The sequence below is a fragment of the Lepidochelys olivacea genome (assembly GCF_965140295.1).
Source record: "Lepidochelys olivacea isolate rLepOli2 genome assembly, chromosome: 6".
NCBI lineage: Eukaryota > Metazoa > Chordata > Testudines > Cheloniidae > Lepidochelys > Lepidochelys olivacea.
Genome location: NC_140416.1, coordinates 15,727,624 through 15,753,961, shown reverse-complemented (window position 1 = coordinate 15,753,961; position 26,338 = coordinate 15,727,624). Strand labels below are relative to the sequence as shown.

Sequence of the window (26,338 nt, the reverse complement as noted above, 5' to 3'; positions counted from 1 at the left end):
TAAGGCATTCCCTGGGAAATACCCCACCTCTGACTCCTCCACCTCAACCAAGCCTCACAATTATCATTGCTGCGTACCAGGATTAAATTGTTTGTTTAAAACATATACTGTGTGTGTATATATACAACGTAGTCTTTTGTCTGGTGAAAAACATTTCCCTGGAACCTAACCCCCCCCTTTACATTAATTCTTAGGGGGAAATTGGATTTGCTTAACAGCGTTTAAAGTCACATCTTTTAGGAACATACCTACAACGTTAAGTGAGGAGTTACTGTACGTATTTGCCTTGCAATAATTGCACAGGTAGAAGTGTGGGGGGATTGTTGTTGCTCCCCTGTCAGGTGGAACCGAGAATTTGCTGTACTAGATCAGGTTCTTAATCTAACTTGGTATTGCCCCGGGATTAGAGCGGTGTTTCTCAAACTTTTGTACTGGTGACCCCTTTCACACAGCAAACCTATAAGTACGACCTCCCCTTATAAATTAAAAACACTTTTTTTGTATTTAACACCATTATAAATGCTGGTGGCAAAGTGGGGTTTGGGGGTGGAGGCGGACAGCTCGCAACCCCCCATGTAATAATCTTGTGACCCTCTGAGGGGTCGTGACCCCCAGTTTGAGAACCCCTTGATTAGATAGACAGATGTGTCTAATTCTGCAGGGTGCTGTGTCTAGGCAAATGTACCCATTTCTCACCATTTTGCTACGTGCATCCAGCTCACAAAGTTTTAGAAAGACAGAGGCCCAAAGGTCTTTCCTCCCTCTCCTTATTGCAGAAAAAACTCACACTGAAGGCAGCAAGAATTATAAACATAGCATGAGAGAAGAACAGAGCCCTGGGTGAATTATCAAACTGGGTCATCTGGTCTGCTGAAAACCCTATACAAGTAAAAGCAGCAGAAATTAAGGCTTCTTTTGTCTGCGCTCCAGAATGGTCTGCTCTAGGGACGCTGGGGCAATTTTCACCTTCTGCTGAAGCACTGAAACAGCATCACACATTGAAACCAGTAGATGTTATCCCAAAAGAATTGATTTCCTGTGTGTGGGGCTGGCACTGGTGAATTTCACACCTGCCCATTTCTGGGTTAGAGGAGCGAGAACAAAGAGACATCAACTTGGGCTCTATAATAAATGAGCTGTGTGTTATATTATTACATACATTTAGAGAGCAACCACTGCCACGCTCTCCCTGGATAGGGACGGCAAAGAATATTGCATGCATACTGCTGAGACAAAGTAAAGCTCTTCCCTTATAGAGGATAGAACCCAGGCTGGCAATGGCCAAAGCTTTATCCAGCAAACCAGACAAGGTTGTTCAAGTTGAGTTTTATTATAACGGAATGCAGCTAGTGTACAGTTCAACAGTCGACTAGGGTTATTTCTTTGAGAGAAACGCAAGTCATGTTATTTACATCTCAGACCTTTAGCAAATCCATCACATGTAGCAAAGCTATATTCTGGAAGGAACAGTCCTATACTCGCAGGGGGGATAGAAGGGGACTCAAGAGGAAGTTTTGGTCTCTAATGTCTATGGTTTAGAAAGCCAGGAATATGTTTTGGAAAGCCCCCATGTGTGAAGACACTAGAAGAGATATTGGTAGCTGCAAGCCGAGCATGTGTCGATGGTTATCTGCTCCCCCGTGAGGCATTTGTTCATGAAGACAACAGTTTTGTCAGTAGAATACAAAAATTCTATACATCATGGCAGTGACCATAGAGAACTCTCCACACAGACTGCAATAGCAGATTTCGCTCCCCGGTGAGCATGTCTGAACTGGTACCTTTTACAAAGATGGGACAATTAATAACTAGACAAAGAATCAGTTCTTCTGTGCATCAACAGATTCCTCTCTCTGCTCCATTTAATCCACATTTAGAATCACCAGCCCAGATGTTTGGTCTTTCTCATATACACTGAAACCTCTTCCAATGGACGTCTAAGTCTTCTGTTCACTATTCAACTACGCTATAAAGCAATGCCATTAAGATGGAGTAATCCCCACAGAGATTAATATTTTACTGGCTCCTAAGATCGATGTGTGGGGTTACCAGGCGATTGTTAGCACAGGTTTCAGTATGGGTCTCACGGGAAATGCAGTCTCCTTGATTTGTGATGTGCAGTAATTCAAATGCATTCTACAGTGACTGGCAGTAGGAGAGTACACACATTCTGGCTTCTAAGAAAATTCAGCAGGGAACAGATGGTGTTTAAAATGAAAAATCCTCTTGGATTGACAGACAGAGTCCCTCAACGGGCCTAGGTCTGGAGACATCAGCTGCAGATCCCATAAAAATATTCTGTTCATCAGAAGTGATATGGAAATTAAAATCAAATGCTAGATTCATTAAGAATGTGCAAAAAGCCTGTATGTATCCCTAGGAGCTGGAGGACCCAAAGTGAGACAAAGAACATAAGATGCACAGATTCAGCAAAGAGTGCAGCAACCACCACCACAACAAAAAACACAACCCACCCCACCACATTAAATGTGCCTGGTTCTTTTAGGCTGAAGTGGGACATAAAATCTGAAATCGTTGCCTTTTTTGGCCTAAGATGTGACTTACTGGGCTATTTAAAGGGCACGCTCTCAAGTAGCTTAAGCCAAAAAAGGTTTCACAAAACCTGGGATTAATAGGCATATTTTCAAAACCATGCCACTGTAAACGGTTTTCTCTTTTACATGAAACATTTCCCGGTAGTGCAAGCCGCACGGTCAGTGCCTGACAGACAGGAAGGGAGACAGCTATCATTTAAATGCAGAAAAACGAAGCAGAGAGAACATTCGCTTTCTATAGTCGAGGTGTCACTAGTAATGAGTGGGTAACGTTGGGACTGCAACAGCTCAAACAGGCTACTGAACAGCCAGCAAATCTTTTTTTTTTTTTTTTAAATCAAATCTATCTACTTATATGGCCCCCATTATTGGGGCATATGAGCATCTTACCATCTTTAACATCCTCACATTACCCATGTGAGGTAGGGAATGTGCTATTATTTCCATTTCACAGTTGGGACACTGAGGCACAGAGAGATTAAGCTTTTTGATTAAAGTCATGCAGTCTGTAGCAGAGCAGGGCATTGACCCTAGGTCTCCTAGGCAATCACCCTAACCACTAGACCATCCTTCCTCTCATAATCAAATGGAACCTTTTGGTTACTACCCATCACAGCTGGCGGTCAGGTGGGAGAAGGTCACACCAATGTCCTAGAAGTGTAGGGCTCCAATCCCCATAGCCATTAAGTCTCCTTTTGTCTGTGTCTTTGTAGCACACACACCTTACTATCAGAATGCCTTGCTCCCAGCCCTATGGAGAGCGACGGCTGGATTCCCATCATGCAACTCTCACAGCAATATTGCCAACTTGAAAATCCCATTTCTGTCTCAAAGTTGTCCCTTATTATTGTGACAAGTGACACCTAAGAACACTCCATGTGAAAGAGATTCCAGGAAAGTGTCGGTCTTCTCAGTTTATTTCATTTTGTGCATAGTCCGTTTCACTGGTTTCCTGTATGGCTGCTAATCAGTTTTCCCGGTTTCTGTGAATCTTTCAGACAGCCATGAGAGAGACAAAAATTGTAAACACTAACAGAGAAATAGGATTGAAAAACCAGATTGGCAGGTAGGCAGGGTAGGGCACCAAACTGCTTTTAATTTTATTTTGAAATCAACTCAATTTCAAACTGATGGCACCCCTTTAATTTTTGAATCCATCTGGGGGCTGGCACTTTTCACACAGACTTTGTTCTTCTTTTCTCACTTGATTTATTTTCCTCAGGGTAAAAAAAATGAATAAAAAGCCTGGAGAGCTGTAAGAGGGAAAACAAGGTCCTTTGATAGTTTCTCCATCATCCAAGCTAAAGACATACATCTAAGACATTTATGATGGTCAGAAATAAGGCTCTTTTCTCTATATGGCCACATGATCTCTGTCACTAGGTTCCCCATGCCCATCAAAGTAGTCACTGGGATCTACATGGCACTCTGAAGGGAGCAGAGTGCAGGTGGAGTGAAACATTCAGTGCTGAGTGTTTGTGTGCAAGTCTTGGAGAGTCAAACTAAGCTGGTGGGTCACAATGGTGTGACCTCCAAGGCACTAAGGGCTTCATTCTGCACCACTGCAGTCAATGAGAACTTTGCCATTGGTTTTGATGGGTGCAGAATTAGGTCCTAAGTGAGTGTGGGAAATGGGCTGAGGGCAGGGAATGCTGGAAACACTTTGAATAAGTTTGCTGAAGCAGGATCTGGCTACTTTCCTGGTTAGTGGCATCCATACACCAACAACTGTATGTAAGCAAAGCATCCAGTGTTGGCCACCGGTAAAGACAGCAGACACGGCTGGCCGGACCTTTGGTCTGACCTGCTTTGACAAATCCAATGTACGCTATTTGGCCTAAATTGTGGATGTTGTGTTCACGGAACAGAGTGATCAGTAGCCAGGCAGAATGACAGCATGTGCTGTGCAAGCTTCCTGCCAATTCCACCAATGCCTCTCGATGTTGCCCTACAGCAGACCCAGGTAACCATGGCCTTGGCACCCACAAAAGGTCTGCACCTCAGTCCGAGCCTGCAGCGGCCCCAAGCCTCTCCTGAGTGGAGCCTGCCAACTGTATTAAATTCGGTGGCAGTTTGTGATGTGCACAGAATGGGGATGAGGAGGAGGAGAGAGACCCTCCCAAATGAGTTTTCACTGCTGATCCTAAGCAAGGAAGTAAACCCCCGGGCTTTACAGGTGAATGGCTGATGCACCAACCCCACTGAGCCACGCACCTCTTACTAATTCTCTGTTGGAAGCCAGCACAGATCTGCACTGTGACCTTCCTGGAATACAGATGCCTGAAAGGACCCACCCTTGTGACATACAGCACTCTCTAGACCAGGAAGGTAAGCAGCCTGCAGCCTGTCCATTGCCAATCCAGGCTGCTCTGGGGCACTGTTCTCTCCCACACCCTGCCCATGCAGGGGCTCACTCTGGTATGTAGTCCCTGAAGGAGTTGAAGCTGAGGCTCCGGCCGCCTGCGTTCAGGGTGGAGTTGGCATGTATCTTTGGAATCTTTTCCATCAGCTTAGATACGGCCCTCCTCTTGAAGGAGCCCGGGGAGAAGTGCCCCTGTCTCATCAGCTCGTTATACAGGGTGTTGAACACTACCACGGTCTCTTCGTAGCTGTCCCTGGTGGAGATCTCATAAAAAGGATGCTTCAGGGCTTTGGAGAGGTTCTCACCGTCCTCACAAGACACCATCCGGTCAAACTGCAGGTCCTTCTTGTTGCCAACAATCACCACGGGCGGCTGGTCACTCCCGCCGCTCCTCTTGGGGCTGGAGTGGATGTGGTTGATGAGGAAGCACAGCCTCATGACCTCGTCGAAGCTGCACCGGTCAGTCACAGAGTACACCACGGCAAAGCCGTCGCCCCACTTGATCTTTTCCTCGATCTGCAAGGAGTCTTCCTCCTAGGGTGGGGAGAACAGAAATCACAGCATCACCACGCAAGGCAATGAGCTCAAAATGTTTTACCAACACTGGACCACCACCTGCTTTTGCTCCCATTGGGGTCAGTGGTAAAACTCTCAACGGTGCAGGATCAACCCTCTGGAGCAGATCGGCCTCACTCCTTTGAAACCTATGGAGCTATACCAGTTTATATCTGCTGAGGATCTGGCCCATCAATATCAAGGGAAACAGAGAGAGATAGAGGGTAGTTTCACACACCACTGAAAGGTGCCTGCCTCTGGAGTGGAACACAGCAGCTGCTGACCAACACAGCAACACCACACAACAATTCGGGGCAGTAATTGGGTGCCAAATCCAGTTGGAACTGCAGGTGTAACGTAGGGATGCAGATTATCCGAATTGGAAGTTGGGCCAGGTACTCAGGGCAGCATCTCCGATTATGTAGGAAGTGTAGGAAGGAGATCTTTAACAACCACAGGCAGTAGGACCACAGACATTCCTCTCCTCAGGCAGAGATCCTCTGCAGCACAGTGCCCTGTAATTCAAGGCCCAGGGGCCACGGACACCACCTCTTGCAGAGCCATCACTGGAGGCTGACCATCTAAGCACTGACCCAGCCGTGACCCAGCTTAGCTTGTGACATCTGATTGGCAGCAGGCCATTGTGCAGTAATCATTAATTGACAGGCAGCCACGCCAGAAAGCCGCTGGGCATCTTAACAGGAAATAACTAAACATGATCACAATGCAACATGCCTATCGCAAACAATCCTCCACTGCTGTTGGCAAATCAGAGTCTTTGTGTGTTCTCGGTGCCTGCATTTACTCTAGCTCCGCAGCCACACGGTCCCTCAAGCTCTATGTGTGGCTTGTGTTTTCATCCTCCCTCGTCTAGCCACAACATTGCTGCTACAGGGCTTGAGCCAAGCCCACTGACGTCACCGGAAAGACTCCCTTTCATGTCTGGGGACTTTGGGTCAGGCCCCAAGCCACCTTCCTCACCCACTGCTCTGACCACGTCGCCTTCCTCCTCCCCAGCCCCTGCACTGGCTTCCTGCCCTTTACCACATCGAGTTCAAGGTCCTTGTCCTCCCCTTCAGGGCCCTGCATAATCTCACTCCCGCCCACAACTCCACTGCTATTTCCTCTTCCTCTCTGCACTCCTCAAAATCACTTAGTGTTGCTGCCTCCTCGGTCTCCTTTGCCCACTCTCCGGCTTCCCCCCTTCCTTTGCTCTGTATTCAGAGCAGCCTTCCACCACTGGCCAGCCAGAGGGCCCCCCCTCTGTCCTTTCAACTCCACCTCTGCTGCAGCTGAGCTGTTGCCTGGCACAGATAGGGGGCTTCTCGTATGTCCTGTAAAGCGCAATGTACATTTACAGCATGCTGTTAAAAACAGCAGCAATGCCCAGCGGGGTCAGGAGGTTGGGTTAAAGTGGCTCCCTTGGCTTGAATTTAACCTGTGCAAGTATATCTGGATAAATGTAGACAGATTGGTCTTAGGTAGCCCTCAGCACAGGGGATCACTCTTCTCTTCATCTGTGGGTCTTGCATATTCCCAAACACTGCTGATAAAATGGGGCTGTGTTGTACGCAGCAAAGGAAAAGAGAGTGAGAGTGAGAGAGAGAGAGAATCAATGGGCAACTACGAATTATGTGGCTGAAATCCCATCAAGGAGTCCTGGTGAGATCAGAAAGCACAAAAGCAAAGCTGGAGTCCCCCAGAGCATCCCTCTCCCATGCCCCAAGATGGAGTCACAGCTTCACCATGCAATATTTCACACATAGGGGCGAGTCCTGGATCTTTGTCTAGCATAAGTGCTGCTTTCATCACCCTTCTTCCACTGCTGCTGGCTTCCTACGCTGTTCCAGCCAAAGTGCCCCTCCCTGCCACCCTGCTCCTGTCAGATGGCCTTTGCTGGGACCACTCAAGTGACCATCCAGCAAGTGCCAACACTAACTGGTCAAGCCTCGGAACACAGGGATGTCCACTGACTACCTCTCAGGGCAGCCACAGCACTTTCCCAGCTGCAATCCACCTGTCCTAACGCACGCCTGGGGCCAATACCACCACCACAGACTGAAAAGACAATGCTCCACCCTTGGGACCATTTTCTGGTTAGTATTTTCTGACATCGGTTGCCCATGAAGCAGTGACCGTGACCGTACCTGTCCTGCTGTGTCGAGAATCTCAAAGTGCACCATCTCCCCATCGATGACAGCTGTGTGTCTGTAAATCATTTCTGTAGGAAACAAAGATGCGTGAGAACTCCCTGATCTCTGCGCAGAGCACGGGTGGATTCCACTCCGCACAGCCAGGTGAAGAGCATGCTAAAGGAGAAGGCACAGATAACACAAAAGGAGGACTCAGAAACTCCCTGATCACTGAAAAGAGTCACCACCCTTCCCATGACACAGTAACTGCTTGATGCACCAAACTGAACAGGCAGACTCTGAGCCATTCTTGGTGCCCCCAAAGCTAATGGGGACTTTGCCAGTGACTTCAAAAGGGAACAGGGTCAGAACCTCTCTTAAAGGAGACACTGTCAGAGCACAGTCTTCTCATCTACAGAAAGCATGACACACAGAAGTTCACAGTGAACAGTGCAAAAAGCTGCCATCTTTCCTTCCACACATTGTTCTCATATCCAATGCCCAAACCTCCCCTGAGTTTGGCATAAGTAGGTTCTGACAAGTCTTATTAGTTCATCTTCACCCAAGGGCATCCCTCTGTTGTCTGAGATCTAGAAGATGATAACAGAGCATGTTGGATCAGAGGAAGGGACTTGCATATCCTGTACAAGCTTTTTATACATAAATCTGTGTGTGGCATGTGTTCTGGCAACACTTTCCTAGCTCCTTTTCCTATTTGTCAAAGAAATCTGTGTTTTAAAGGCTGTTTTCTCCCATGCAACCCACCTTTGCCCCCAACCCTTCACCCCATGCTCCGGGGAAGTCAAAAGGCTAGATTTCTGTTGTCACAGCTAATTCCATGACAAACAATTATAATGCCACACAGACAGGACAGTGATGTCACTACAGGATCAAGCAGCCCTGGCGCTTAAGGGAGAAAAGCTCTTATTCAGCAAACACAGGTATCTTCAGTAACAGCCACGGGAGCACAGAAGCATCTCATTCAAATCTCATTCCTTTATGCCCACCTGTCAATGCCCTCGCCCCCCAAAGCCCTGACTACATCAGGGAATCATATCAATTTGTGTCTATAATCCAACTAATCTAACTCCTATTGCGTTTGTCTACACTGTAAGCACAGCACTGTTGGAAGGTTTTGCCTTACATCCACAGTGGCACTGTTTTGTATTGGATGTGATATGCCACCTTCTGGGTATGGGTCCCAGGGTTCCCAGCACTGCTCCCTGGTGTGCTGCATTCTGGGTAATTTTTCTGCAAGGACTGGTGCAGCTTGGGATGGCAGTGGGAGAACTATCTGCACTGAATTTTTTTCCATTTTCAGCAAATGGAAAGTTGAACCATCCACGTGAGATTGCTGTGGTGATTTTAAGTCCTCTGGAGGTGAATCCCATCTGCCCCAAACTAGCCCCATATGTGGCCCTGGCCTCATATGAAGGCCATTGAGCCAGGGACACAGACAAGGAAGTAAAGAAAAAAACAAAAAATCCAAGCCACATCAGCAGCCTTTGTGCCATTGGCAGTGCAAGGGTGGGAGAGACAGCAGCGATCAGTGGTTGCAGAATGCTAGGAACACAAGGGATTGGTAGAGAGTGAGGGTGATTTCATAACCAACAAAGAGGGACTTAAAAGCTGTAAGAGTCCTTTCAAGCTATTCTTAAAAATAATGTATTTTAATACTGCTTGTCAGCCCCACTGACGCTGCTAATCCACACCCTTTAGCTTGCCTACATTCTGGCTCATATTACACACAAATAGGACAGGAGGAGATCTTGCTTTTCTAAACAAGAGATAAAAGTTGCACTGATGCTTGTATCTGTACTGTTTTTTCAACATAATATATGGAGTGAAATGCTTAAAGCCTCACTAATATCTCCAGGAAATAAATCCCACAACATTCTGCTTAGCAACAACTCTGCAGAGAAGGAGAGGGAGAGGGAGAAAGATCTCCAGGATTTCTCTTCCCCATTCTTTAATAGGAATGTGTATGAAAACAGGATCTTTGCCCCTCCAGAGTCTATATCTTCTTGCTTCTGATTCCAAGAGACAGCATGGTCCAGTGGATGGATCACAGGGTGGACTCAGGAACACAAGTGTCATGGGTACTGCTGGATACTTGGGACTTTTGAAAATCAGGCTCTTATTTAGGAGACTACAGATCTAGGGGTCTACCTTTAGGCACCAAGTTTTGAAAATCTTGGCTTTGAATGCTATTCCTGCTTCTGCCATTGATCATTGGGATAAGACTTGCCTATGTACCTTGTGACAGGGTGTTGTAGACATTAATTAATGTCTGTAAAGTGCTATCAAGGCTGAGCATTATTTCCCATTTGTTGGTGTCATTTTCTGGTTTGTGAAATCGCAGCTGTTGGTCTTTGACCCTGCCCCAGGGCCTGTAACCTTTTCCTCTGGCTGCCCAAGTCTGTTCACACAACTGCTAAAGCCATCTTCCCTCCCAGCCCACCTGCTCCCGTCCTTGAATCCCTCCACTGGTTCTGCACAAAACTCGACTTCATCCTCACCTTTAAGCTTTGTTAAATCTCACCCCCATTTACACCTCTGCTCTCAATCCCCCTAGGTCCCTCTGTTCTTCCCAGTCGTCCTCATTTCCCTTTGTCCCCTATTCCTTTCTCTAAGTCTCAGACTTTCTAGCACACTGACCCTCTCCTGCCCCGTTTCTCCTGTCTCATTTGGACTGTAAGCTCTTTGGGATAGGGAACCAGCCACATTCTCTGCAGCACCAGGTATATTTACAGCACTGTTTAAATATTTGGTAACATTACAGAGAGCAACTCCAAGTGAGGGAATAAGCAGAAGGCAGAGAGGAACTCCCAAAGGAAAACATATTTACTTTTGTACTAAACATCTCCAGTCCTAATGAATGTGGGAATCAAACTTAAGAAAGTACAGGACGGACAGGGAATTAGCAGGGTTGTTTTATCTGAGTTTTCCACTAGGGATCACCCATTTCTTCAATGAAATGCCGCAAGGCTGAGGAATTTCCAGCACACCTGCCACCCACCAAAAAACCCTGCGCTTGCACATGAAAACACAGTCCAGTGAATAACATGGACTCAACATAATGACCTCCATTTACAGTGACTAGTGGTTTTTGGGTGCCCAACCTGACACACCATTCAATGGGCAGGATCTTCAGAAGGAGGGCTGCTCAGATTGGACACACCAAAATACGAGGGCATTGGAAATCACTTGGCCCTTTTGGCTCTGTACGCTGAAAGTCTCTCTCCCCAAAAAACAACCCCGAGGCCAAACTGCTTCCAGATTACTAAGCCTACATTTAATAGAGCAGTTACTACTCTTTGTACAGCACCTAGCACGATGGAGTCCCTCAGCCCCACTGTAACACAAATAATAATGTTAATAAAATAATAATAATAATAAATACTTGCTTACCTAGAGTAGGGTCATAATCCCCAATGAATCTCTTGGTGATGAATCTCACAGTTAGAGCTGCATTGGAGAAAAACAAAACAACCCCCCCGCCCCTGAAAGTCAGTTGTGATCACCAAAGCAAACTCAGTAAAACACTGATTAACTGAGACAGGAGGGCTCTGATGAGTTTGCTCCTCTCTGTAGTGAGGACGTCCTCCAACCCTGAGTGCAGGCTGATGGCGGTGTGCCCTGCTGGGCTCCGCACAGGCAGGGGGAGGGAGTTTTTGATCCCAACCAGGTATACTAGGTTGGGAGCCAGTCAGGATCTCTGAAGAAGCTACTCCAAAGTGTAACCACGAGCATCAATAAACGCTGGGTAACAAACAAACAGAAAACAAAGTCTCTCTCCCACACCGGGCAACGCTGCCACCTGAAAAGCTACGGGGCAGAGGAGAGCATATTAAAATGGCAGATTGGCCAAGATCTACTTCCAGTACCCTGGGAGTTTGAAGGCTGAAAACTGCAAGACTTACAGTAGATAGACTGGAAAGGATCTGAGGGTAACTTTACATTGACCAGCAAGCAGTTCTCTGCCCAAATCCAAAGTCAGGACTTGCCGTGTGTGAACAAAAGAACAGAGAAAGCCTGATTGTGCCTCTCTGCACCCTGGTTACCAGAGGAACTGACTAGAGCTAAGAGTTAGCTTAGCTGCTTCCAACAGAGAAGTTCACAATGTAGCCAACACTCTGTTCTCCCTATTGGTGGACGAGAACTGCCTTGGCATTGCCCAAAGTTGTTTTTATACAGCAGCTGCTTTACAAACACAGATCCTCAGATGTCTTTCTAAAGGATATGCTCGAGTTCAATCGCAAAGTGCTGGACGGAACGCAGGAGTCCCTGGGTAGAATTCCGTAGCTCGTACAATTCAGAAAGTCAGATTGGATGACCACAACGGTCTTTTCTGGCCTTAAAATCTAGTGAAAGTATCTAACCACACAGTGACACAGATGAACTAAATTCTGACCCGATTTACACCCTGGGCAATCCTATTGATTTCAGTCAGGAATGTGTTTTAGGGGTGCTTCATAGTGCTTCTCTTATCCCTTGCATTTGTGCACAAATATTTCCCTCGCACCCAAATGCAATATCAACAGAAAACGAACCTGAGTCAATATATAGCAGTACAGTGGCATTTGACAAGTTCCCTAAGAGCAGAGAGATCATGGAGACATAGAGCTTTTGCTCCGTCAGCAATTTCACCTGCTTCCTATTTCTACCCCCCGTCCAATAGCGCACATCACATTTTAAAACAACATTTCACAGCTAACCCTCAGGAGTCGCATTGATTTCACCCACAGATTTTCAAGACCAGAACAGACCATTATGAGCAATCTAGTTGATCTCTTGCATAACACAGAATTTCACACAAACTCCTGCCCTGAATCTTACACTTTGCATCTGGACAAAAGCATATAGTGTAGAAGCAGTCAGAGACTATTCTGGTGAGCACTCTAAAATACAGGTCATCATAATTCAACATGCTTTTCTGTATGTGTGATACTGGCAAACAGTGCTTTGTGGCCCCGAGCCTGCATGGGCTTAACTTTACGCACAGTGAGTAGCCCAAGTGACTTTGGTGTAGGGTGACCAGATAGCAACTGTGAAAAAACAGGACGGGGGTGGAGGGTAATAGGCACCTATATAAGAAAAAATCCCCAAAAACAGGACTGTCCCTATAAAACCGGGACATCTGGTCACCCTACTTCAGTGGGGCTATTTACTGCGCAGGAAGTTCAGCATGTGCGTACGCTTTGGCAGGACAGAGGGATCTTGATGTATCACATCAGCCTAGGTGACATGACTGCTCTAGAAAGGGCGGGATATCTGCTCGGTCTGATGAATTTCCAATACTGTTTATTGAACGTTTTATTCTCAAGTTAAACATATCAAACGCAAGTTGTACCATCTTGTATATTTGCATTCAATCAGTCAAAGGCTCAGCACCCCAATAGTTATAAAACGAGACAGCACCACAACATTTGTATGTTATATAAGAAATTAGAGGCACTTGGCAAACAGAGGGGGGGGGAAGATAGTTCAAAGCTAGGTTCTACCTATACTCAGCAGTATCCTTTTAAAATGAGACATACAACAAAACCACTATTAAAGAATATTTACGTCTGAGAACATAGTGGAGGGTGGGGAAGAGCAAGACAGAAAAACCTATACAAGGAACAGCTTGAAATATAGCCCAGAACCTCTCTCCTCACTCTCCTGTTTGCTGTCACTTACCCCTTACATGCCACACGTATACTGCATTTATGCCTGGGAGTGTCTGTCCCCAGCACAGGGAAGGGATGTTGTTTTCGCTCGACCCTTCCCTATCTAGGCTTCAGAGACCAAGCTCCAGAGCGAGCTGCAACTTCAAAGCACTATCTGCAGTTTCCTTTAGCGCACTAGCCCCAATCTGTGGACCCAGGCTGGGAGGCTTGCTCCTGCTTGCCCCAAAATGCTACGTAGGCATACCTGGGCCAGGGCCCCCAGGGGGAGTTTGCTTTAGCCCTTCACAAATAACTGGATGGTGGCAGTGAAAATGTCTTTTTTTCCCCTTTCGTATTTCACAATCAGGCAGGCCCGGAAGCAGCAACAGAGATCAAATCGTTCAGTCAAGAGCGTTGGGTGGGAACAGTCACAGAAGAGGAATGTACACAATTAAACCATTCTATCCAAGCGTCCAACCTCCCTGCAACAGGGGGACAGGAGGCCCAAATCCTTTGTGTCCAATTTAATACTCAGTTAAACCAGGACAAAGCCTAATGCTGGAGCGCTGGGTCAGTAGTTCCATCCCAACACTGCATCTGTCTAGTGCTTAATTGGTAATGAAAGAGGTACCGGGGCTCAAGCAATTTTTTTATATTCATAACTGATGCAGCAAGCCCAGAGGTGCCTGGCTGTGAACTGCCAAGCCCAGAGGTGCCTGGCTGTGAACTGCCAAGCCCTGGCACAAATTAAGCATTGCATATGCCCCTTTCTCTCTTCCCCTCCCATGGAAAAGTACTGGCTTGTGTTGTATCTTCCACATTCACTATAAGCAAGCCAAACTAACCCCAAAGCAGCCTCGGGAAAGGAACAATCCTCGAGGGAGGCCACCAAAGTGAAATGACAGGCCTGGTAAAGGTAAAGTACAGCGGGCTAGGAACTAAATAAATGCCTCTTCAGAGCTGGCTGCAATGGGTTACTAGGTGACAAGGCTAGTCTCCGGGTGAGGCAGATGTCCTCTGGCAATTCCCAGAGAAATGCCCTCTCCAGCGGTGGGGAGAACCAGGCCCTTGCTCACCTGCTTACACGGAGCATGGAGACTCAGCTGGCTACAGTCCAGGAGCATGCGGGAAGGAGGAAAGGCTCTTTCTAAAAAGCAAGCGATTGCAGTGCTGATGTCATGGAGATTCAAACTCGGCCTTTCACCATAGAACAGGGGCAGGGGCTGCAGCTGAGCAAGCTTCTCCACCCCACCCCACCCCACCCCACCAATGTTCCTCTTCCCTGACATGGAAGAATAAGCTGTAGGGGTGAGAGCACAGCTTACTATAGAGTCCAAAGGTTGACTGGACATGGAGACTCAAGAGATGTCTGTCGTCTCACTGTTTCTATTGCAATGGTGGACTCCTGTCTACTAGGAACTTGGCTGAGTGGAAGCAGCCATCAGAAGGAAGACACTCTTCCATGTGACGGGAAGGCGAGCATCTATGCCTAGAGTAAAAAGGGGGTATAGGGGGTAGCTAGACTAGTGGGTCATTAAGGATACAGTAGAAAAAATGCCCATTTAGGGTAGGATTTTCAGAAGCACTCAGCATTGGCCTAGCATTGCTCCCATTGACTCTAAGGGAGATCTAGCTAGACAGCTTTTACACTGAATCTCTATTTTACTAGTTCCAGGGTGCCTGATAAATGCAGTGACGAGTAAAGAGGAACCAGCCCACATTCACAAACGGCTCCCCAGAAATCTCAGAGGACAGGAGAGGAGGTTCCTAGGGACTGGTGTGCAGGTGGAGGGAAGGGGTGTGTTGTCATGAATTCAAATGCAAGAGTTTTCCGGGTGCAGGACATCACATCGCAGGGGGGGAAGCTCTGATGAGGAAAGACAAGGTGTGAGCTAATCACAGATTATAGTTAAACTAATGGCTGTGTGCCAGGTTACCAGAAACGTTAAAAGTTAATACACCAAGGCTGAGTATCAAGGTAAAGAACTAGCAGCTTTACTGAACATCTCCAGCTTGGCTGAAGGTCTACACAAAGCCAACAAAGTCCCATATGGCCCTGTCCTAGCATGCCCTGGGGCTGGGCTCTGGGCTGGCTCTATTTCAGCTGCTCTGGAGTCCTGTTCTGGAATACAGAGATCCTACTCTTGACAGCTTATCCATGGTAATGGAGAGGTTGAGGACAAGTTCAAAGTGCTTGGAAGGAGGGATTTCAGAGACACAGCCAGTTGGTAATTAGTGGAGTCCCAGAAATGCCTTACTAAGGATGCAACAAGATGAGGTCAGGGTTCACACTGATGGGGGAACGCTGCTGGTGGTGGGTAAGGTTAAAGAAAATAGTTGAATACTCCACAGGGGAGACTAAGAACAGAAAGGTGATGTTTACTGGTTCATTGTTTAGCAGGGAACACAGGAGCAGATAGAATAGAAACCTGAACATCAGGGTGGAGAGACTATGTGATGCAGGGTGGAGGGCTTCCCTTCTGCCAGGAGCTGGAAACCATTGAGGGGGCAGGAGAGGAGGAATCTACATGCCATATTACACACAAGAACTTAGCAAAGCACATACCCGTGTGGAAGAAATGATCGTGATTGTATGCTTTAGGGGTAATGACGGAGGAAGCACAAAGGGGTGGTTCAAGAAGTATTGACTTACTACTCGCCGTACAAATACAGACACCCAGCACAGAAACACAGCCAGCCAGATGCAGAAGGTATAGAAAGTTAAGTGGGATACTAGAGACTCTCTCCATCTGGGAAAGGATAATTACCAGGGCACTAAGGTCAAGAACGTAGGTGGTGTGGTGGACATAGGCAGCCATGCAGAGGAGGTGGCTGGGGTCTTGTTGGTGAAAGAAGGCCCTGGTTAAAGCACGGATGGAGCAGAAACTGTGTGTGCTCCAGCCATTAGGGAATACTGTTAGATTTCCCACGGTGAAAGAGCCACAGGAATCAGGAATTATGGGTCACTGAACCAGAAAGACCAATGTGGCTGGGAAGTGACTGAGCAAACACAAAAAGGATTTTTAAAAGGCCCCGATTCTACCTTGTCTGGACTCAGAGAGAAATAAGGATCTGCTCCTGCTCCCACACTGTTCAATGGCAACACTCCCATTGGTTTCAATGGAACAGGAGCGAGCCCTAAAATTGGATACACGCTCAGAACACCAGCAACATTCCAGCTGATAAGGAAGGAGCTGTGCTGGAGCTCTTAGGAGGAAAAAGGGTTTCACTTTGCCCAGGGATGGGAAACGGACTCCTGCTTTGAAACAATAAAGTACACTAGAGCCGTGGTTTGCAACCTTTTTTGAGACCACTGCACTAGGGACCTTTTAGTGTGCAGCAGCACGGTCCACATGGACACAGTGTGCAGCCGGTTAGCGCAACATAGATTTGCACCCCAGGTTACCATGAATTGAGCGCACATTTAGACAAGCCTTTATTCTATGTCCCGTTTTACTTTGAATATTCTATGCCGACACCTGCATTAAAAGCAGTTCAGTTTGCATTGGATGGACCTATTATTTTCCCATAATATATCAGGGACACTTCGGAAGTTGCTTCTAAAGATCTTAGTTAAGTATTTTTGCAAATCACACTGGACTTCCACACTACAGGGAGGTTTTGAAATATAGTACCTGCTCTGAACTTCATATCAAACACAATCACCAGTATTGTGTATGAGGATACCCAGATAAGTCAATTTCTTAACAGGTTTCCAAGCAGTCAAAATAATTGGTAGGCAAGTTAATTTTCATAACTTCGGTCTTCGATGTATTGAGAAGACCCATTTTCTTGGCGGAATTTGCAAGATCATCTGTCTTTTGCTACTTGGGTTTCCACCTTCCACCCAAAAAACGGGACACCTGAACCATTTCATCTGGGACAGTTACCTCAAATGAGGGACAATCCTGGAAAACCTGGGACAGGTGACAACACTACTTAGAGATTTCCCGGGACAACTACCTCAAAAGAGGAACGATTCTGGGAAAGCCTGGACAGGTGGCAACCCTATTTGCTGCATATCTTCAATTATTTTATTTAGAAGACAGATACAATCTGCCATGTCTACAACTCAGATCTCACCGCCTATCCATGCAATGCCTGTTTCCATACTGAGAGTCTATCACACCACAAAATCAGTAGCGACTCCAAACCAGATGGTGGATACAATGCAATGTCACCTTACACCAGTGTGAACTGTAAACCAGCCTGTTAGCCCCTGGTTTATCTTTACTATTCAGTAAGTGTTTTGATACACATTTTTAATAACACAAGTTGATGGAGTCCCCAGAAAAGTTATCTGCCAAATTGACTCTCTATTATTTATTAAATAATAAAGGGAAAAATCCAACGAGTCTTACAGGTCTCTAGTTTCATTTTCCCTGTGTTGTAATTATTGACAAGAGACAATATGCAGAAATACACTGTAGCTTAATAAAACAGCGCAACAGGGCTCGTTAAGAGTTGGATCCTGCTGCGGGTATTTATTTTCATCTTTAAGGACACTATTGAGTTGTCAGAGAAAGGGGGAGACAGCGGAACAAATCAAACCTGATTCCTAGGAAGCACCTGACACTGTAGTACGCTCTAGGCAATCTCCCAAAGCTGCATCACACGGTACTTTATTAAGATGGAGAACCAATTAAATTGATTAAAAATTGGCTTGGGTACAAGAAAACAACAGAAGTTGCCAATACAAGGAAGTGGATGAGGGCAGAGAGGCGTGACAATGTGAAGATCTTTTTTGTTCATCACTTCAGATGTTTTTATACCTTTCAGAGAGAGGGATTTAAAAAGCGGACATGGTTACACTTTATATGAAGATTCCATTTATAAATGGTTAATAAATTAACAGATGTTTTAATAAATCGTTAACTGATTGCTAGAGAGACCAATAGGTTGCTTGGAATGATGCTTTACAACCATCTATAATGCCACCTACCAATGTGCATATAGATCTCTATATCACATGCGACTCATGTCTGCTGCAACAGGCTTCTGACATCTCTTAATCACTTATTAATCCTTTATAAACAGAACCTTCATGTGAAATATGACTGTGATTACACTGGCTAGTGTCAAAATTAGACAGCAGAAGATATGCGGCCAGGGGAGAGGGGGAAGCAAACACACATTAAAGGATTGGGATATTCGGGATTTATAAGCTTTTACAGGTGACTTACCTAGTTCAATATCCAAACCTCTAAACTACAGATAAGCCTGAAACAAAGCTGCTCAACTTTGATGATATTCAAATCCAGATGCAGCTGGTCCCAGCCACCCTTCCTGCAATGGCTTTGAACATGGTTTTGTCCTGGTCACAGTGTTTTGCTGCTAGCACGGACACCTGTTGAGGATTTCCAGTCAACCACATCAAAGGATTGGCAGGAAATTATTTTCAAGGAGTGGGTTACTTTCCTCCTGTAAACGTATCTTTCGCCATCTCTCAAGATTTTAATTGCTCCTGCATGTGGAAGGGGTTCACAGATAGTGTCCCTGATAGCTCACTAAACCTGACCTCTAACTGAACTGTCTGATTCCAAAAGGATCATTACGGGACACTGCTGTCAAGTTACAATCAGACTGGGGGAGGGAAGACGTGGAGCAGGGCTGTTCGTAGCCACACTTCAGAGGATTGAAACCAAGGGGATTTCAAAAAAAATCGAATTCATTTTTTATTTGCAGTGTTGTAGCCGTGTTGGTCCCAGGATATGAGAGAGACAAGGTGGGTGAGGTCATATCTTTTACTGGACCAGCTTCTGTTGGTGAACAAGACAAGCTTTTGAGCTATATAGGGCCGTTGAAGATCTCTGTGCAGCTTGAAAAGTCATCTCATTCACCAACAGAAGTGAGTGCAATAAAAGATATTACCTCCCCCACCTTGCCTCTCAAATTCATTTTTCCTCATTCGCGTTGCCTGTTTAGCTTTTACATCGTTTTCCGCTTGGATAATGGAAACTACTCACTCTCTGGTTTTCATACACTAAAACAACGCGCCCATGTGTGAGTTAAAAAACAATCCAGGGGAATGCTGAAACTGAAACAAGAGAGGAAAGCATGGGACTCAAGAGCCCTGGGTTCAAATCCCACCACTGCTATATACTTTCCCCTGTGACGTAGGGCAAGTTACTGAGTCTGTGCCTCAGTTCCTTATCTGCAAAATGGGGATCATATTTCTTTTGTCTGTCTTGCCCATTTTTAGATTATAAAATATTCAGGGAACGGACTGTCTCTCAGTCCAGCGCCTAGTACAATGAGGCCTAGATCTCAGCTGGGCCGGCAAAATGCTTCTGTAATACAAAAATAATAAATAGTCTACGTGAACTGTCATCAATCATTTCTATGTCTTAACCCCCCCCACCCCCCCCGCACAGGGCAGTAGGTGATCTTACTTGTCGGTGAACACTGGGACAGAAATACAACTGTGGAGCTCTGCTAATACACTAGGATTGTGAAAGCTGAGAGTGGGACAATGGCATAGTCCGAAGTATGCATCAAGCTCCAGAATTCACCTTACAGTAAGTATGAAAGTCTGTCAGACTCTAAGATTTGGCTTTGTCCAAGCAATGTTGCAAAATAACTATTCAAAGGCAAGCAATTGGGAGATATCACTTCCCCCACCTCACCTCCATGCCTACAGTTTCTAGGGAGGCTACCCAGCTAATTACTCACTCTTTTGACCTGTATTTTTAAACTAAAAAGTAAGCCAGATGTTAGTGTCATTGTGGAGACTGACTTATTTTAACAGGCTATCACACTAGCACATTGTACAGACAACAGCATTAGGAGTGAAGTCTAAACTTCAGAGGGGATTTCAACCACCGGTGTAGCTGAACTGATGCACAGCCTTAATGCAGACATGCAAAGCCACTAGAAGCCATAATTTGCACTGATGCAGTTCACTCCCTACTTGAAACTGAGCTAAACTGCATCACTTCAAATTGTGGTTTATAGGCGCAGCTTTGGCTGCCTGCACTGGAAAGGTATGTCTATACTGCAACGGTGAGCAAGTCTCCTAGCCTGGGCAGACAGACTTGTATTAATGAGCCTCGCACAAACATGCTAGAAAAGGCAGTGTGGACACTGCAGCACCATAGAATCATAGAATATCAGGGTTGGAAGGGACCTCAGGAGGTCATCTAGTCCAACCCCCTGCTCAAAGCAGGACCGATCCCCAATTAAATCATCCCAGCCAGGGCTTTGTCAAGCCTGACCTTAAAAACTTCTAAGGAAGGAGATTCCACCACCTCCCTAGGTAACGCATTCCAGTGTTTCACCACCCTCTTAGTGAAAAAGTTTTTCCTAATATCCAACCTAAATCTCCCCCACTGCAACTTGAGACCATTACACCAGCAGAGGCCTGGGCTAGCCATCTGGGCTTGGACCCAGGGTCAGGGTGGGTTCAAGCTTGGATAGCTAGCCCAAGCCTCCGCCAGGGCCACAACCTCCACGCAGCTATTTTTACCACATCTGTGCAAGCCTCAAGCCTGTGTACCCAGGCTGAGAGGCTCACTCCCAGCTGCAGTCTAGACATAATCTTGGTTTTCACTGCTGCTGCTAGGCAGGTGGCTGGCCAGTGATGGCTGCAATCAGGGCAAATCCTCAGTGCAGGCATGGCCAAAAGCCATTAACCTTTCAAGTGCATTAGTCCACTTTGATCTTTTAAAATAAACAAACAAAAAATAACCCCCCCCCCCAGTCATTTTAGAGATGGAAATAATTCTTTCTAGGATAAATTTAAATGGAAAACGGGAACCACCACTTAATTATAATGAGGGGTGGCCTGAAATTCCCCGGCATCTGGTTAATCAAATCGTGTTCTCTCTGCAATTCTTTTCTTGTATGTTACGGCTGATGAGTTATTAAAGTGCATGAGGGAACCATATATGTTCAGCTTCAAGGTTATGAAATTGACTAGTTGTTGGTTTGCGGGGTTTTCTTACCAGCATTCTTCTGCATGAAACACAGTTCATGTGACTTTTCATTTACTGCTCCATCTGCTCTTCCCACTTCCAATTACTCAGTCCTGGCCTGAATACCACACGTGGGTCCCGATTCTACAAGCAGCTGGGCGCGGGAGGATCCCTGCACCTACGCAGAATTCCAGCAGGCTCTGCCCACATGAAACTTGTGAGTTCAGGGCTTTTGACAGTTAACACACCCATGTCAGAGCCACATTCAGTTGCTGTCTTTGTTGCAATTGTACCCCATACTAGGAGCTGCTGGCAGGATACTTTCCTAGGAGGGGTTCCCTCCAATTTGGTATTCACTCCTTTTCCTGGTCGAAAATAGCCTACGGTGTTGACTTTTGAAACCAGCTGGAAAACCTGTCTATCTAGGAAGGTGTATGGGTGTGAGTATTTATTTGATGGGAGAGGTTAGGATTTTACAGGAGCTGAAATGGAGGTGTTGTGATTCGCCTTCTTTTCTGTGTGGAGAAAGGCTGTTGCTTTTCAACCGCTGTTGGGTTTTTGTTTCATGCCTTAGTTGGATTGCACTTTTAATTCTCTTTCCATAGCCCCTAGAGCCTGGGCTTAGTGATCTTTTCATGTTTATATGCCCAATTCAAAAAAATCATAAACTTAAGTTAAAATGTTAACTCCAAGAGTTTATTTCACTTCCTTTTAAACAATGAAAAATTGTGATTTTTCATTTACTGAAAGGAAGAAATTCACCAGTTACAAAGAAATAAATTCGGTGGAAATGCACAACTAACAGAGCATCTGCAGCCAAAGCAAAGTCTGTGTTGTGAACCAGACAGGGATACCATATCTGTAGGGTATTTCTGGAGTGGGCAAATAAATGGTGGGGAAGTGTTCTTTAAAACTTGCCATCTCTCTCCCCCCGCAAAAATGACCACTATACTTTCCTGGAGTTTATTGTGGAAATTTGCATTTCAACTGCCAACACCACTGACCCCTAGTAACAGAGAAAAAGTATGACTGTACAAGAGTAAACTTGTATCTCCCAATAAGAACATAAGAATGGCCATCCTGGGTCAGACCGAAGGTCCATCCAGTCCAGTATCCTGTCTACTGCCAGTGGCCAATTCCAGGTACCCCAGAGGGAATGAATCTAACAGGTAATTATCAAGTGATCTCTCTCCTGCCATCCATCACCACCCTCTGACAAACAGAGGCTAGGGACACCATTCCTTACCCATCCTGGCTAATAGCTATTAATGGACTTAACCTCCATGAATTTATCCAGCTCTCTTTTAAACCCTGTTATAGTCCTAGCCTTCACAACCTCGTCAGGCAAGGAGTTCCACAGGTTGACTGTCTGCTGTGTGAAGCCCCTACAGAAGTTCCTACAGCAGGGATGGTCAAACTACGGCCCGCGAGCTGTTTTAAGCTGGCCCGTGAGCCGCAGCACACAACTCAGCCCTACTCCGGCGCTCCGGCTAGGGGCCGGACCACACGGCTCCTACTCCACTCCAGCTCCTATGCGCTCCAATGGCCCCCTCTGGCGCTCCAATGGGAGCTGCATGGGCAGTGCCTGTGGATGGGGCAGTGTGCAGAGCCACCTGGCCGCACCTCCGCATAGGAGCCAGAGAAGGGACATGTGACTGCTTCCAGGAGCCGCTTGAGGTAAACGCCACTTGGAGCCTGCATCCCTGAGCATCTCCCCATGCCCCAACCCCGTGCCCAGACCTGGTCTCCCTCCTGCTCTCCAAACCCCTCAATCCCAGCCCGGAGCACCTTCCTTCACCCCAAACCTCTCATCCCCAGCCCCACCCCAGAGCCTGCACCCCCTCCGCCAGAACCTGCACCTCTTCCCACACCCCAGCCCCGATCCCCCTCCTGCCCTCTGTACCCCTTGGTCCCAGCCCAGAGCACCCTCCTACATCCGAAACTCCTCATCCCCAGAGCATGTACCCCAACCCCAATTTTGTGAGCATTCATGGCCCGCTAGACAATTTCTATTCCCCAATGTGGCCCTCGGGCCAAAAAGTTTGCCCACCCCTGCCCTACAGGCTTTCAGACCATTGTGCTAGATGCTGTACAAACATATAGTAGAAGATGGTCTCCCCCCCCCCCCCGTAGTTTACAATCTAGACAGACAGATGGGGGTGGGTGAAAGCGAGTGACTTGTTTAAAGTCACAGCAGTTCAGTGATAAAACAAGGACTAGAAGCATACCAGGTCCCTGACTCCCAGTCCAGTGCTCTATCTACTAGACCACACTGCCTTTCAGTCCACTAATCCACCCAAACTTCAGCTTAAAAAAAAAAGTCACTTGAAAGTGCAGTGAAAGTCATTCAACTTTTAACCCCACTTCCCCCACCCCCAAACTTATAACTAAAGGATGTTAATGGCTTGCTTGCTTTAATTTACTAAATACAGGCAGGAATTTCAGAGTAACTGATGGGAGTTTAAACCTGGCATTTACATTGTTTTCCCCCAAAAGATATCTTTCATATGGCTAGAAGATATAGGACAGTGACCCACAAGTCTAAGCCAAGCTGATCTACAAGGAGCATTTGGGTATGATTCCCAGAATCAATGAGTCTTCGCTAACTCCGAATGGAGTCAGGGGAAGTTCAGCACCCCCACTAACGAGAACTTTTGTGTTTACTGCCTCCAGTCCAGCAATCTCCAGTCCACTGTCCTTTGCAAAGGCTGATTTTAGAAGCCAGGACTGCCTGCCTGCCTGCCCGACCACCCCCTTACAGAGCCCGGTTTTTGCCCTGTTTCGAGCGGCCGTGGAAAGCATCTGATCGGCAACATTTCAGGCGTGGGGCAAGTGATCTATTCACGCCCCCAGTGCACGTGTCTGCAAGGGAAGCCCATAACACACCGGCTGGGCTGAGGGCTTTGGCGGGAAGGTGCTCTGCAAAACACGACGGGTGGGGTGACAAAGCGCACCCACTTGCCAAACCTGACGGCACCAGGGGTGGGGAAATCCCTGCTGGGGCGCCAGGGGGAGCCTGACTGCCCAGGGCCCCCGCGGGCGCTGATCTAAGGCCCGTGGCCGGGACCTCGGTCCAGGCAGCCTCGCAGGCAGGGCACAGTCAGCCCGGGGCGCCCACGGGCGGCCTGAGCCTTTTCCCCCGCCTGGCTTCCCGCTTCCGCCGTCCGGCAAAGCCGGGAGGAAGCGGGGAAGTTGCCTGGCCAGGCGGCTGGCGCTGCCCTGCAGGGCGGGGGGTCCGAGGCCCCCCGGGCGCACGGCGGGCAGGGTCCCTACCTGTTTTGCCCACGGCGCCCTGTCCCAACACCACCAGCCGCAGCGTCCGCGCCTGGCTCAGGCTGACCGAGCGCCGCAGGGGCCGCGAGAAGCTCATGCTGCCGCCGGGGAAGGGGCTCAGGGCGCTGCCCGCACCATGCTCCGCGGCCGCCGCGCTCGGGCTCCGGCGGGCTGCGCTCTGGCTCCCGGGCGCGCACAGTCTGCGGCGGGGGAGAAGAGAGCTCCGCCCAGGAGGGACGGGCCGGCCGCCAGCGCCCCCGACTCCTCCCGGGCTCCCAGCCCGTCAGCTCCGGGGCAGAGGTAGTGCTGCTCCCCAATCCCCAGGGGGCCGGGATCTCCCCGCTCCCCAGCCGCCACGGTCCGTGATCTCCCCTCTCCCCAGCCCCTCCTGAATCCCCAAGGGGCCGGGATCTCCCTAGCTGCTCCCCAATCCTCAGGGGGCCGGGATCTCCCCGCTCCCCAGCCGCCACGGTCCGTGATCTCCCCTCTCCCCAGCCCCTCCTGAATCCCCAAGGGGCCGGGATCTCCCTAGCTGCTCCCCAATCCCCAGGGGGCCGGGATCTCCCCGCTCCCCAGCCGCTCCCCAAACGCCACGGTGCGTGATCTCCCCTCTCCCCAGCCCCTCCTGAATCCCTAAGGGGCCGGGATCTCCCTAGCTGCTCCCCAATCCCCAGGGGGCCGGGATCTCCCCGCTCCCCAGCCGCTCCCCAAACGCCACGGTGCGTGATCTCCCCTCTCCCCAGCCCCTCCTGAATCCCCAAGGGGCCGGGATCTCCCTAGCTGCTCCCCAATCCCCAGGGGGCCGGGATCTCCCCGCTCCCCAGCCGCTCCCCAAACGCCACGGTGCGTGATCTCCCCTCTCCCCAGCCCCTCCTGAATCCCCAAGGGGCCGGGATCTCCCTAGCTGCTCCCCAATCCCCAGGGGGCCGGGATCTCCCTAGCTCCCCAGCCGCTCCCCAAACGCCACGGTGCGTGATCTCCCCTCTCCTCATTGCAGGCTCGCTGCCTTTTCCTTGTCTCTGGGGTAGCTACCTAGCGCCCTCCCCCATTCCCACAAAAGACACCCCTCCTAGCCTGGGACACAGTCAAGCCCCCAATATCTGTAAATCTACTGACTCTTCAGAAGTAAGTGGATGGATGGATCTCTGTGTACAGGAAGACTGATCTGAGAGGAAGAATGGCATTATGGTTAAAGCACTGGGTTGAGAGTCAGGCAATCTGTATTCTGTTCCTGGCGGTGCCACAGAATTCTTTTGTGACTTTGGGCAAGTCACTTAATCTCTCTCTGCTTCAGTTTTCCCTCTGTAAAACTGAGGTAATTCTACTTCCTTTGACTCATCTATTTAGACGGTAAGATCTTCAAGGCAGGGCCTGTCTCTCACTTCTGGTGTGTACCATGCCTAGCACAAAACAACCCTGATCTCAGTTGGGACCTCTAGGTGCAACTCCAATACAAATAATGTAGACAGAGGAACAGGGAGAGCATGAGCATACCAGGCAGAGAGACCATGACAGCATGATGTTTACAAATGAAGCTGACACAATTTCATAATTTTACATCATGATTTTTTTCTAATATGATCTTTGTTTTGCCATGTAAGGTTATGAAGCACAGCTTCATGGATTATGTTTACAGAGGACGGGCTGCTTTATTTTCCCTTATCAAACTTGGTACATTGGCTGTAAATTCTCTCTCAATTCTGCCCTTTCTTCCTCCTTTGCAAATATGCCAGAAAGTATTTAATAACTGTACACATGTTGCTTATCCCTGCAGACTGGAGTAAGGAACAGAAAGCCAATGTTTAGTGAAATACATCTTCTACCGGGACAGCAGGGAATGTGCTGTGCACACACACATTGACAAAACAATGTTCAGCGCTGGATTAGCATTTGGAGA

General features: G+C 47.8%; 1 protein-coding gene across 2 annotated transcripts; it reads right to left on the bottom strand.

The window, feature by feature from the left end:
• Positions 1 to 1,285: 1,285 nt before the first annotated feature.
• LOC311521891 (ras-related and estrogen-regulated growth inhibitor-like) lies at positions 1,286 to 24,624 on the bottom strand. 2 transcript variants are annotated; one of them, XM_084630583.1, is made up of 4 exons: positions 24,442 to 24,624; positions 11,016 to 11,072; positions 7,620 to 7,693; positions 1,286 to 5,451 (listed from the first exon to the last, which is right to left on the bottom strand). In XM_084630583.1, the coding sequence occupies exons 1-4, from the start codon at positions 24,536 to 24,538 to the stop codon at positions 4,966 to 4,968; spliced, it is 714 nt and encodes a 237-aa protein (XP_084486709.1). In that variant the 5' UTR covers positions 24,539 to 24,624; the 3' UTR covers positions 1,286 to 4,965. The 2 variants fall into 2 exon arrangements, with proteins under 2 accessions (XP_084486709.1, XP_084486710.1); XM_084630584.1 differs by lacking the exon at positions 11,016 to 11,072.
• Between the last annotated feature and the right edge of the window lie 1,714 nt (positions 24,625 to 26,338).